This window comes from Balaenoptera physalus (assembly GCF_965194825.1).
Source record: "Balaenoptera physalus genome assembly, chromosome: 14".
NCBI classification, from domain to species: domain Eukaryota; kingdom Metazoa; phylum Chordata; class Mammalia; order Artiodactyla; family Balaenopteridae; genus Balaenoptera; species Balaenoptera physalus.
Window position 1 is genome coordinate 9993306 of NC_138893.1, and position 14226 is coordinate 10007531.

The 14226-nt window shown below is 43.3% G+C and overlaps 1 protein-coding gene across 2 annotated transcripts in view; it reads left to right on the top strand.

Annotated features, from left to right (window-relative positions):
* NID1 (nidogen 1) overlaps positions 1–14226 on the top strand; it is a 94256-nt gene that overhangs the window by 23223 nt on the left and 56807 nt on the right. The window contains exons 2-6 of one of the 2 annotated variants that reach the window (XM_082423112.1): positions 1218–1517; positions 3681–3907; positions 6802–7172; positions 9528–9680; positions 13222–13473. In XM_082423112.1, the coding sequence (XP_082279238.1) occupies positions 1218–1517; positions 3681–3907; positions 6802–7172; positions 9528–9680; positions 13222–13473 (1303 nt within the window). The remainder of the gene's footprint in view (positions 1–1217; positions 1518–3680; positions 3908–6801; positions 7173–9527; positions 9681–13221; positions 13474–14226) is intronic. The other variant, XM_082423113.1, reaches the window with a different exon arrangement.

Here is a 14226-nt window from a genome sequence, read left to right on the forward strand (position 1 = left end):
AAGAACAGTGAAGTCTTTTCATAGGCTATAAACTGGTTTCAAGAAGTGATAACTGGTTTCAAGAAGGCTGTACACGTAGTGATTAAGAGGGCCGACTTTGAAGTCGGGCTCCCTGGGTTCAAATCCCGGTGAGGCCTCTTATTGGTAACTTTGGACAAATTGATCAACTTACCTCATTTTCCACCTCAGAAAAATGTGGATAATAGTAATAGCTAGTTTTACGGGGTTCTTCTGAGGATTAGATGTTAGTAAGAGGTCTGGAACATGGTAAACATTCAATAAATGTTAGCTATTGATCTAATTCATTAATCTGTTCAAAATAACGCCACCATCGTGGCCCATTCACGTTTACTCCTTGACACTTGTTTGCTTATTGTCTTATCATCTGTGTTAGTCCATCTCCATGTCCTTCTGGACTGTGGGTGCCTTGAAGGCAGAGCCTGGGTTCTACTTATTTGTGGACCCACAGTGCTTAGCACAGCCCTGGTTTGTAATGATTACTCTGTTGAGTAAATTAACACAGTCTTTGATGATGACTTATGTTTGAATGGTCCTTCGTGTGCCACAAACCACACACGTGGGAAGCCTAAGATGCGAAGTTTAAGACCCTTGCCCAAGGTCTGGTGACTATGCCAGAGTCAGGTCCTGTGATTCTTGCCCCTGTTCCTTCTACCAGGCCGTCCTCCCTAGGAAAAGAATGCTGAGTTTTACAGTTCTGGATCATGTCTTTCTCCAGTTTTTTTTGTATTTGACACACTGTCATGTCTGATACACTATGACAGCATTCTGTGAACGGGAGCTCAGTCTCCCTGAAGAAGATGTCGTTTCTGCACATCTTTTTTTTTTTCCTTTCTTTCTTTTTTCAAGGAAAAAAGAGCTGAGATAATTTTATCTTTACGTACTCTATAAGTGCAACTTTTGTGTACATTTGAGATTAATTGCAGTTAACTGAACTACACCATTTTCCTCTTGAATCTCACATAAATGATATCATATACTGTGTACTATTGTTGTGTCTGGATTCTTTTGCTTGGCTTAATATTTGTGAGATTCACTCATGTTGTTTTGTGTATTTTTAAAAATTACTGTATAGTATTCCATTGTATGAAATGGCCAGAATTTATTTACCTGTTCTCTTGTTGATGGGTATTTGGGTTGCTCCCAATTTTTGATTGTAAGTTTCTGCACTCCGTTTAATGATGTTTGGTTTTGTACAGATTACCACAAACGGCATTATTGCCATGAGTGAGCCCCCAGCTAAAGAATCCCATCCTGGGCTATTCCCACCGACCTTCGGAGCAGTCGCCCCTTTCCTGGCGGACTTGGACACGACAGACGGCCTTGGGAAGGTTTACTATCGGGAAGACTTATCTCCCTCTGTCACTCAGCTGGCAGCGGAGTGTGTCCAGAGAGGGTTCCCGGAAGTCTCTTTCAAGCCCAGTAGCGTGGTGGTTGTCACTTGGGAATCCGTGGCTCCCTACCAAGGGCCCAGCAAGGACCCTGCCCAGGAAGGCAAGGTAAGCACCCACCCAGGCACAAGGGCAAATAGTCTAACGTGTTGGCTTTGTACACTTTGGTCTTCTGGTTTGTGCTACTCTGATGTACACCACGCCCATGCAATTGATAAAGACGGGACAGACATCCAAAGCAAAATCTAGTAAGCTGTTTATTGCAGGTCTGAAACTTCCAAAACCTTATCTGCAGGGCTACATAAATCTATGCTGTAATGATGATTAGATGTAAAGAAAGCCAATTCCTGAGAAGATTGCCACATGGCAAGAACAGGGCTGATAAATTACAGCCCTAGCTGCTCTTACTTTGGGTGGTAGATAGTGGCTACTATCTACCAGATAAGGTGGCTTCTAGATAAATAGAGAATTTATTAATATGAAGTGATAGGTTAAACTAATAAAGCAGTGCCAAGAGATGTGAAGAAATAAAGACCAGACCCACACTCTAGTTGGGGGGGACAAAACCCATTTGTACCATGTGGATGGTTCAGGAGACAAGTTTCATCATAACCAGGGGTGGAAGTCTCTGTGGATGCAGTGGTTGGGAAAGGTGTTAGGGTGTGTAGAGCTTGGACTTGCCCTTGAAGGAAGGAGAATATTTGAAGAAGCCATCTCTAGATCTGAGGTGACTCTTTAGGAAATGCTTCGATTTCTCCTTGGAAAAATAAATTTGCTCCACCATTGTTTAATTTTTATAGCATTGCAGGGTAGAGAGCAACTTGAAAGGCCCAAAAGCACTCCCTTTAAATGGAGGATGTTCCCAGCTGGTGGTTCCCAAAGTGTGTACCGCAGAACACTGGTCCCACAGACATTCCTTGAGGAAAAGGACTCCTTGGACCAAATAAGTTTGGGAAGCGCTAAAACTGTATCTCCCTCATGGTGACTCACTCTGGAAAGTCCTATAGTACAGAAACCTGCTTAATTTTGTTTAATTTAGCCATCCCCAAACCTTTTGGCCATACCTTTTTCCCTTCCAAATAAGACACATTGCATCCCATAGAGCACACTTTGGAGAAGTCTGTCTGACACGTTTTGCTTTGCCACCTGTATCTGCCTGAGTGCTGTGCTTGAAAACTGTTTAAAACCTTCAATTTCTCGAGTGTGCATCCTTTTCACTTGAGTGATACCTGCCCAGCCCCTTGTACAGAGCTCTTGCCTGCTTCACGGGCCAAATCTCCCCTCACTCTTACTTCTCTGCACCCCCTTGCAGCAGCTGTATCAGATTATTTGCAATTCCCTGCTGAGGCTTTTTGCTTGTTTGTTTTACCCACAATCTCTTGCACTAGCTGTGCTCTCTGCTTGCGATGGCCTCTCCGTGACCCTCACTGCACGTGTCCAGCTCCTGCTTGTTCTTTCCGCCTCCTCTGCCCTCGCTCCTCCCAGCATCGGGCACTTCGCCTGCACACGACTCCATTACAGAATCTATCCTCCAGTTTGGCAGTGTTTTGTTCACATGTCAGTTTTCCCACCTGGACTGGAAATTCTCAAGTGCGGCGATCCCATACTTTTATCCGTCTTCACAGTGCTCAGGACAATGCCTGGTGCGTAGGAGAGCTACTAACATTAGGAATATGTTCTCTGTGGCCCTTCATATGCCAGCTCACGTAGTCCTCCTAACATTTCTATGTGGTAGGTGGCTTCATCTCCATCTTACAGATTCACAGATCAAGGTTCAGAGAGGTTAGGTAACATGCCCAAGGTCACACAGTCAGTGAGGGGTAGAGCAGGATTTGGATCCAGATTTGTTTTCTCTCAAAGCTCATTTTCTTTCTCACTGCACGGTGCTTGGGCTCAATCAGCTAAATAATGAATGTGGTTGAATATGTTTAATGGCTGTGGAAACAAATTCTGCTGGTAAGACTTTGCTAAGTTGCATGAGATTTAGGCCACTACCTGGAGGTGCCATCTCTGTAATTTTTCATTAACCTTAGGGTCACAGTTATGCAGAAAGTATTCATTGATTAATTAGAAAATTTCATGTTGACATAGCTTTAGAGATATTTAAGTGGAATTATCCTGGAATACTTGGTCCTTGTTACAAAAGTATTTCTTTAGAATGAGGTGTAAATACTGCCATCTCTGTACTTTTTAGATACGATTTGGTGAAGAGCACATTTTAAGATCTGTAGATATTTTCCTGAGTAACTGGATTTTAACTCATCTTCACAGAGAAACACATTCCAGGCTGTTCTGGCCTCCTCTGATTCCAGCACCTACGCCATTTTCCTTTATCCTGAAGATGGTCTGCAGTTCTATACGACATTCTCAAAGAAGGATGAGAACCAAGTTCCCGCAGTGGTTGCTTTCAGCCAAGGTTTAGTAGGATTAATATGGAAGAGTGACGGAGCTTATAATGTATTTGCTAATGACAGAGAATCAATTGGAAACTTGGCCAAGTATGCTTTTTTTGGTTCTTCAGTAGATTCTCCCCTTAATAAGACTATCATTTTACTGTTTTATTAAGAATAATGTAATGGGCAATATAGAACATTACCTAAAAATGTTCCCATGGATTTAAATTTTGTATATAATTTTTATATTATGGGGTACTTTGTTTTTCTGATGAACTCAAGGGAATATACTCTTAGAATGAACAGGTATCCAAGGTTTTAGATATCATTCTCATTTGAGACAGTTTTACCATCTCTTCTATACGTATAAAGTTAGAAATACAAGTTATTCAAAACTATCTCCTGCTATGACCCCAAGGCTGAGAAAACCCCTCCCAATTTCATATTGCCAATTGAGTCTAAAACTCCTCTAAACTTTAACGGTGTGCTGGTAAATGCTTAGCAACTGGCTTTAGGCGGGTTGGGGAAGCCCTCATTTATAGCATTTGCCTCTTTCCGTGGTGTAAATACTACCATGGCCAGTTTCCAGCTGCTCACATCATGTCGCTCAACCTGGGGTTGAGAAAAGGTGAACCATTATATAGTATTCTCACCATAGAGGTGCAGTAGATTCAAATAACTTGAAGAACATAGCTAATAGTAACATAATACAGATGGGATGAGTTTCAAGTATTTATTGCCTCTGCTTTAATTTCTTTAAATTTTTATTGGAGTATAGTTGATTTACAATGTTGTGTTAGTTTCTGCTGTACAGCAAAGTGAATCAATTATACATATATATATATCCACTCTTTTTTAGATTCTATTCCTATATAGGTCATTACAGAGTATTGAGTGGAGTTCCCTGCGCTATGTAGCAGGTTCTTATTAGTTGTCTCTTTTATATATAGTGGTGTGTATATGTCAATCCCAATCTCCCAATTTATCCCCGCCCTTCCCCCTTGATAACCATAAGTTTGTTTTCTACCTCTGTGACTCTATTTCTGTTTTGCAAATAGGTTTATTTATTACTATTTTTTTTTAGATTCCACATATAAGCGATATCATATGATATTTGTCTTTCTCTGACTTACTTCACTCAGTATGACAATCTCTAGGTCCGTCCATGTCACTGCAAATGGCATTATTTTGTTCTTTTTTTATGGCTGAGTAATATTCCATTTTATATATGTACCACGTCTTCTTTATCCATTCATCTGTCGATGGACATTTAGGTGGCTTCCATGTGCTGGCTATTGTAAATAGTGCTGCAATGAACACTGGGGTATATGTATCTTTTTGATTGCCTCTGCTTTTAATATAGATTATTTAATTGTAAGTTTATATAATTTAATTTTTTACAAGCTGGTTCAAGCAAGCTCCTCCTGCATATCACTGCCTTTATTTGAGTCCCAAGCAGACGGATTGATTAGACGTCCAATTTCTGCAGGACTTTCTTGATTCCTCATTCCCTGTCCAACCCCAATCTTTTGCTCAGTATTCTCTACCAAGTAGTGTATGTCCCTTCTTTCCATTGTATGAGCTGGTCATTTTACATAATTTCTTATAGGAACACTTCTAATCACACACAGAAGAACAGTAAAAATGGTGGTGCAAGAAGTAGAGATTAGGGTTATTCTATTGTATTTTATAACTATAAAATGCCTTTAGAGTCTCAATATCATTTGTATTTCACTACACCCTTTGAACATAAAAAGGTAACTGAGACCTGTCCAAGGTTCCACAACTAACAGTGTTGGGATTTCTAATAAACCAACTCTACTATTTTCACTCATAACTCTTCTGACACCAAATTTGTGGGTTTTTTTCCCCAACCAATTCTTCAACTCTTCAGACACCAGCTAGGTGTCCTATAACTCGATTCAGTTCTGACACTTACTGCTTGGAGTCAGCACATACCTCACAGGTGAAGGGCTCAGTCCCACAAAACTGCCCCCACTTCAGACATCCCTTGCAAGTCCCAGGTTGACACCTGCACTTCTGGTCAACCAGCTATAAATCGGGGGTCTCCATGAACCCCTGCTCAAGTTCGATAATTTGCTAGAATGGCTCACAGAACTGAGGAAAGCACTTTCCTTACTATTACCAGTGTATTATAAAGGATACACTCAGGAACAGCCAAATAGAAGAGATGCATAGGGCAAGGTATGGGAGGAAGAGTGGGTGAGGGGCTTCAATGTCCTCTCTGGGCTCACCACCCTCCTAGCCCCTTGATGTGTTCACCAGCCCAAAAGCTCTGTCAATCTCATCACTTAGGAATTTTTATTACATAGGCATGATTGATTAAACCATTGACCATTGGTGATTAACTTATTCTCCAACCCCACTCCTCACCCCCCTCCCTGGAAGTCAGGGCGTGGGGAAGAAAATTCCAACCCTGTAATCAAGCCTTATTCTTCCTAGTGACCAGCCCCCATCCTGAAGCTACCCAGGGTCCCCAGCCACCAGCCATCTCATTAGCATACAAAAAGACACTCTTATCACTCCAGCGGTTACAGGGATTTTAGGGGTTATATGCCAGAACCAGAGACAAGGACCAAATACATATTTCTTATCATATCACACCATGCCCTGGAAAGAGAATAACTGAGAAAATGGATGACTCCGGTCAACAGGTTGCTTATATGGTAAAGCACATGACCAGTGATTCCTATAAATTGCATTTTAAGGCCTGAAAATGTCCCTGAAGCATGCCTCTCGAATGGCCGAGACTAAGCCTTTGCTAGGGTTGTGCCCATTGGATACAGCCTGGATGGTCTCAGCTCTGGATGAGACGCAGACAGGACTGCGTCTGCTCTCTCATCCTCCACCGAGGCTGCGGGCAGAAGCAGGCGATGGGGTTCAGATTGACACGGATCCCCAGGGCTCCTTCTGCTTGGTTGCTGGGGGCTGTTTGTGGGTTGCTGGCCTGTTTCCAAGAAGCCTGTCCTTCCCCCTAGGAGCAGCAACTCTGGGCAGCAGGGCATCTGGGTGTTTGAGATTGGGAGTCCGGCCACGGCCAGTGGCGTGGTGCCCTCGGACGTGAACCTGGGATTGGACGACGGAGCAGAGTATGATGACGATTATGACTCAGTGACATCTCTGAGCCTGGAGGACACGGGCACCACATCCTTCCCCTATGAGGCCCGGGGAAGGGGAGACACTGGCACATACAACATGCCCAGTGACCTCTCCCCCCGCCGCCTGGCTACTGAGAGACCCCCTGGACCTCCCACAGAGAGGACCAGATCTTTCCAGCTGCCAGTGGAGAGGTTTCCCCAGCAGCAACCACAGGTCATAGACGTGGATGAAGTTGAGGAAACAGGAGTTGGTAAGGCCATTTCCGTTGCAGGTGGTACCTTCTTGGATACTTGGGTTTCCAGACAGGGGAGCATTGCTGGCGGGGTGTCAGCTGTGTGCATTATTTGGTGGTTTGTAAGGATGAGCGCCTGGGGAAGGAGGGGTGGAACTCATAGCTGCAGGGCATCGGTCGATGGGCCCGAAGGCTTCAGAGACTCCAAGGGATCTGGCCATTAGGGCTGGGGTTATGGAGACTGTAGAACATGTCCCCTTTCAAGTCTCCTATTATTCTTTCTTTTTTTTTCCGTTTTAAAGAGAAAAGTGCATTAGAATTATTTTGATAGTCAGATTTCCTTCCTTATTTGTGACTTCTGAGATCAGCAATATATTCACCCACCTGAACAAACATTTTAGAAGTTCCTTTGGCTATTGACACGGTTTATCTTTGAAATGTATTTCCTCTTTGTTTTGGAAGGAGGATGGTTGATTATTTTTCCTCCCGGGCCCTATCAGTTTCAGAGTTAGTTTGTGAGCATCTAAAGCTACAAAATAAGTAGATCCCCTTTTTGAGGATGGTTTTAAAGTACAATATCTTCTAGTCAACCGTATTATATCAGATTTTTGCTACATTTTCAGGGAAAACCACTGGAACCCCAGTATGCTTTGATTTGTCTTATAAAAGACATTTGAACTAGACTGTGTTCATTATTTTTTTGCCCTTCAGGTTGACCTATAATCCATTAAGATTCCTATCAAGGGGACGGTCCAAGCCTTTAAATGATGTTTACTGTGATGCACAACTGCTTCAGCTATGAAGTTATCATAAGGCCCTCAAAACATAAACTCAACTCCACATTATTCACCCATTTTTATTTCTCCTTACTTGTGATTTGTCTCGTAGCAGTAGTCAGATGTTTGTTCTTATCGAGTATCCCAAAGCATGGACAGGATCTGGTGGCCGGGGTAGTGTGCTTACTTACCTCTGAGGCACAGAAATGGAGAAGCTGCCCTTAAGTGACATGATAAGGACGTGGTTCATGTCTCAGGGCTCCCCTTACACACATGGCACCCTGGATTTCCTGGGGTAATGCTGACGCCTAGCACGTTGCACTCTGCTCTTACAGCTGAGTCTCAGAGTGGTCGCCCCAAGATGGATTGCATATGTTTACCTGCACATATGTTTACCTGCAGGGTGAGCTTTGAGTCTCCTCCTGCTTTCACCCCACATAGGTGTCTCTGAAATTCTCATTTGTGAAGCCATCACTTAAATGAGAGCATAGCTAGCCCCAGCAACTGATGGTAGTATATTCCTTGGTACTAGTAAAAAGAAGAGTCTAGATTTGAACCCCAACGGTGTTTAAAAGAGTTGTTTTTCTGCCCTCGATCCCAGTTATTTCACTGTTTTTATTAGAAAGGTCAGTCTTCTGTAGCCAGCAGTGCATTCCTGGTGTGACTTGAATAGTCACCCACAGATACGTCGACCACAACAGACCCACTGGGAGCGGGGCTTAAGCAATCAGTAGCCTCGCATGCGTTCAGCTCAGGGCCCAAGTATTCTCAGCTCCAAACGCCAACTTCATACATACAGGAGATTCCCTTCTGGGTGTGTAGGACTCATGGAGTCTACCTGGAGTTAAACTTTACTTTTCTCTTCACTCATAACAGTCATTTATAAAGTGTGTCGCTATCCCTTCTAAAAGTTCATCCCCTCTCGTGTTTTTGAACTTCATCCCAGATTAATTTGCTCTGGATTTTTGAGTTTAATGAGCTAGTTCATCATCCAATAAAATGAACCGGGGAGGGAGACATTTAAAATAGGGAGAAATTCTTCTTGATTCTTGGGTCAAGGGCTTTTAGACCAGGTATGACTGAGGAATTATTTCTAACCAGCTTTTGACTCAAGAGCTTCTGATTTATCCCCTGGTGAGAAGAAAGGGTCAAAATATTTTTAAAAAATACTTTAAGCTTGTTAAAATGGCACTTTATGTTATAGATATTTTACCACAATAAAAGATAATTTAAAAAAATTTTAAGGTCGCTCCTGCCCAAAATGTGAAGCAGATCTGACGACATTAAATGGATGCCATATTAAGATTGACATCGGGTGGCAGTCATCTAATATTGATTCCGTGATACTGAGGACATTGGATTATAGCATTTTTAAAGACTTCACCCTTGTGATTTCTCAAACTCCCTTTAGACCCATTTGCTTTGGTGGTTTGAATAATGGAACCACTGTACTATTTAAGTGGCTACAGGTAGGGAGCCCTGGGTCTGAATTGCCTGAGCAGATGTCAAGTCTTGCACAGCTGAGGGCGTAGGGTCAGAGAGCCTCCTGGCCCAGAGCCCTGTGAAGCGCTTACAGGTGTGCTGTGTTCTCTCCAAGCAGTTTTCAGCTACAACACAGATTCCCGCCAGACGTGTGCCAACAACAGACACCAATGCTCCGTGCACGCAGAGTGCAGGGACTTTGCCACCGGCTTCTGTTGCAGCTGTGTTTCCGGCTACACGGGGAACGGCCGGCAATGTGTTGCAGAAGGTACTTTGCTTCTGTCTGTTCCGTTTGAAGGGGGAGAAAGGGGGAGGAGTGGAGTTTTTGTTTTGGTGCTTGTTTTGAAATCTTTCCTTTACCCAGATCTCTAAACGGGGATGGTATTTTCAGTCGGGCAATGATAGTTAATCTCTCATTCCCCGTTCTTGCCCGTATTTTTCTACTGGGGTGGGGGTAGTCCTGGGGAGTGTCCTTTTTTTCTAATAAGAAGAGGTCTGTTTCTTTCCTGTGCTGTTTCTCCATCTCTGAAATGACGGCCATTGGGAGCCCATCTTCACAACTGTCCCTAGCGTGAGACAAAGGCTGAAATGTTGAAATTATGCAGCCTGGACCACGAATTGTCAGTGCCCCCCATTTTCCTCCGTTTCTTTCAAACCTTTTCTTTTGGCATCACTCACACCATCCTAATGGTGGTTCAACTCCAGCAAGGCCACAGTGGGCTGGTGGAAACCAAAGTATGTAGCGGGTAAAGACTTTCCTGTCCTCATGCCCCTGGAATCCCAACATGGTGATGGAGGAGCATAAGGGGTGCATCACAGCTCTGGAGCCCAGACCCATTGTGGGCCCACTCCAAAACGGACTCAGCTGCCGTCAGTGGGGTGGCATCAGTTCTGAGCTCTGCCCCCGGAAAAGGACCAACCAGTCTTGACATTCTCAGATGGTCAGAAGAATCTTCTCTGCAAAAGTCTAGAGGGTCCGGATAAGAGTTTACTTAGGGAGGGAGACCTATGGGAACCTGAGGCCATAAACCAGAATTAAAACAAAACCGAAACCAACCATACTGAACATTTGTTCCTTCAGATGCCAAGTGACCTCACTTGTCACCTGTCATTTTCCTCGTGTGTTTAATGAGGAACCTCAACTGCTTCACACAATACAACTAAATAAAACTCAGTTGGAAGAATGCTTTTCTGTTTTTCAGATCCCCTGCCATAGCTAAAGTTAAATCAGTTATTTTAATTTGCTAAAATAAAAAAGTTCCCTCCTAGATCACAATTAGATAGTTAAATACTATCTGCAGCAACGAAAGAAAATTTTGTATACGTTGCATATTAATTTGGGGGAATGTTTTTAACATTTATAAATGTGTTGTCTGTTTTCTTCTAAAGCCCACCGCCCCAGGGAAGGTGTACCTTTGCTGCTTTGTTTTAGGCTTGGCTTTTATATTTCTCTCACACTGGGAGCAGCTTCCAAAATCTACAGTGAACGTTTCTTCTCAAAGAGCAATCTCATTAGCTCTTTCTGTGCCACATATCAGACTGGAAATGCTGATAGGTTGCATTTGGCAGGAAGCTCAGATGTGACAGATTGCTCGGCTACATTTTTTGACCTTCTATACACGCCCCGTCATAGTTTTGTGGTTTAAATATTTTTTGGAGTCTTGCTACTTTTGAAATAGTTTTCTAGCTCCAAGTTTGGTGGAAAAAATTTGGTTTCCTTCCCCTGGCTTTCCTGCTTGTTTCTGTAATTGTTTGGGGGAGGCATTTTTTTTTTTTTGGGGGGGGAGACATTTTTTGATATTAGTCTTCTAACTTCACAACATCCCCCAGTGTAATGACATAGTTTATTTGCAGAAATATGCTGTGTCGAGTCTGCCTTGGCTTGTCAGTGAACCTGTTTATTTTATTTTATTTTATTTTTGGGGGCCGCACCGCACGGCATGCAGGGTCTTAGTTCCCCGGCCAGGGATGGAACCCATGCCCGCTGCAGTGGGAGCGTGGAGTCTTAACTTCTGGACCGCCAGGGAAATCCCTTAGTGACCCTGTTTAGCAGCTAAGGCCTATTGAACACAGCAGAAAGTCTTCAGAACACTGGTGACCATGCTCAGATGAGGGCTCGTTTGTCTCAGGTTATTCTACAAACTTTCCTGAGAACTTACTGTGCACAGAAACCTCTGCTAAGACGGAGCCAGGGAGTTGGGTGTGAAAGTCTTGTCTCTAGACATTTATAATCTAGGAAGAGAAACACGATATGCACAATCAGTAAGTGATAGAATTTAATTCTACATCAAACCTGAACAGTCCAAGGTGACTTATTTACCTCTTCCTTCAGTTTTTTTTTTTTTTTAAAGATGTAAGTAACACACTCACTTAAAGTATACCATTTGGTTCTTTTTAGTATATTAACTAAGTTGTGCAACTATTACCTCTAATTTTAGAGCATTTTCATGGCTCCAGAAGGAAACTCTGGATCTCTTAGCAGTCACCCTCAATTTATCCTCATCCCCAGTCTCTGTCAACAGCTAATCTACTGTCTGTCAACACGGGTTTTCCTGTTCTGGATATTTCATATAAATGGAATCTTACAACATGGGACCTTTGTGTTTGGCTTCTTTCACTTAGCATGATATTTTCAAGATGCATCCATGTTTTAGCATGTATCAGGTACCTCATTCCTTTTTTCTAGCGAAATAATATCCATTTCATGGATATACCACATTCTGTTTATCCATTCATCAACTGATGGACATTTGGGTGCTTTCCCATTTTGGCTATCATGAATAATGCTGCTAAGAACATTCGTGTACAAGTTTTTGTGTGGACATATGTTTTCTGTTCTCTTGGTATATACCTAGGAGTTGGAATTGCTGGGTCATGTGGTAACCTTCAGGTTTCTTATTCAAATACAAGAACAACTTAATTTCTTGAGAGCTTATCTTTTCCTGATTAAACAATAATGAATATATGCAAGTTATAAATATATGAACATTATAGAGATATCTAGTATAGAAAATGAAAGTTCACCATATCGCCCTGAGTTAACCGCTGGTAGCAGTTTTGTGTACATCCCTTCAGATATTTGCCCCTAAGTGTATGCTAACATTTATCATTAATGTGATTTTTAAAAATGGTGTCCTATACATATACTATTTAGCAATTTATGAAGAAAGCTTTTAAGTATGCCATAGTAAGTTTCACATCTTTCCCAGTTGGCTAAATGGAACGATCAACAACAAACACACCCCAGCCCACAAGCTGGTTCTGGGTCAGAGGGCGTATTTGTGTGGCCTGCGATATCCGCTGTGGCCACTTCTGTCTGGCTTGGCTTGAGTGAAGGTCCAGCACTCAGAGTGGCAGTCCTATGTTTGAGCCGGAGATGCTCTTTAAGATGCGTTACAGATCAGGCAACCAAATGTCCCATCCAGCTTAGCCCTGCTGTCCCAGTGAAATGACTGATTCTGTCCCTGATACTCTCAAAAGTGAGACATTTATGTCACCTAGTTCTAGACCATCCATGATACTGTTCTATGAGATGGTTTTATTTGCCTCAGACGTTCCTCCATCAAACAATGGGTCTCACTTTTCTGCTGTCCATTATCCATCAGCGTGGAAGAGAGGAAGAAATTGGAATTTGTAAGGCTCATAGACACAGCCGTAGGAACTGCCTTTTTGGGAAGAACAGCTGCTTTCACTTACCCCAAAGCCCTTTACCCCAGCACTGTTTGGCTCTTTGCTTTTATACGTACAGGTCCTACCAGACATACTATTCTATTCTGAAGGGCTGGCTGCTTTCTTTGTTTCTCACTCAGGTACCCCCCAGAGAGTTAACGGCAAGGTGAAAGGGAAGGTCTTTGTGGGGAACAGCCAAGTTCCCACTGTCTTTGAGAACACCGACCTCCACTCCTACGTGGTAATGAACCATGGGCGCTCCTACACAGCCATCAGCACCATTCCTGAGACCATCGGGTACTCTCTGCTTCCTCTGGCCCCTGTTGGAGGCATCATTGGATGGATGTTTGCTGTGGAGCAAGATGGATTCAAGAATGGGTTCAGCATCACAGGTAACTGACATCAGACCTTAAAATTAATGGGCTGGGGTGAATGGAAAGGGAAATCCATGTCTGCAAATAACTTACCGATAAGCATTTTGTGGCTCTGGAAGTAAGGTGTTGAGGTAAACTTATCAAGAAGTTTTTCAATTAATATACATTAACTAAGACTGTCTAGAATTGCATTTTGATCAGGGAGCGATTTCAGGGTGGAGATTTAGATTTAGGCAGAGCAAATGATGCTTGCTCCTATATCCTCACAACCCAAAGTATGGGGCTCCTTCTATTTATCCAGCCTGCCTCCAAATTCCCAACTAATCTGAAACTGATATTTGACATTTCCTCAGTATCTGCTTGGAGAAAAGGAACCTGTCATTTCTAGCTGGTAAATTCAGCCTGATAAACATAATCCTCATGAGTCTTAGGAAACCTGAGTTTCCTTGGAGCTGCTCAGAGACCGTGTCCCGTCGGGGAAAGTTCAGTCTTTAGGGGACATGTGGGCAGGTTGTCGGTGGGCGGGAGCGGAGGAGATGCTTCCTTGGAGCAGTGGTGGCCTCTCCCGTGCTGTGCTGAGGCTGGCCCCGCTGTGCTGGAGGCCCTTTCCTGGAACTGCTTGGGTGGAGGAGCCTGCATCCTTCATCTCTGGCCGCTCCCAGGACCTGGAGCCTGCTGTTCTGGGGCACAGGTACATAGCCGCTGCCTCTGACTACCTAGACCTGCCTTCTCCAACACCCCTAGCCTCACTGGAGCTTCAGCCACGGCTTT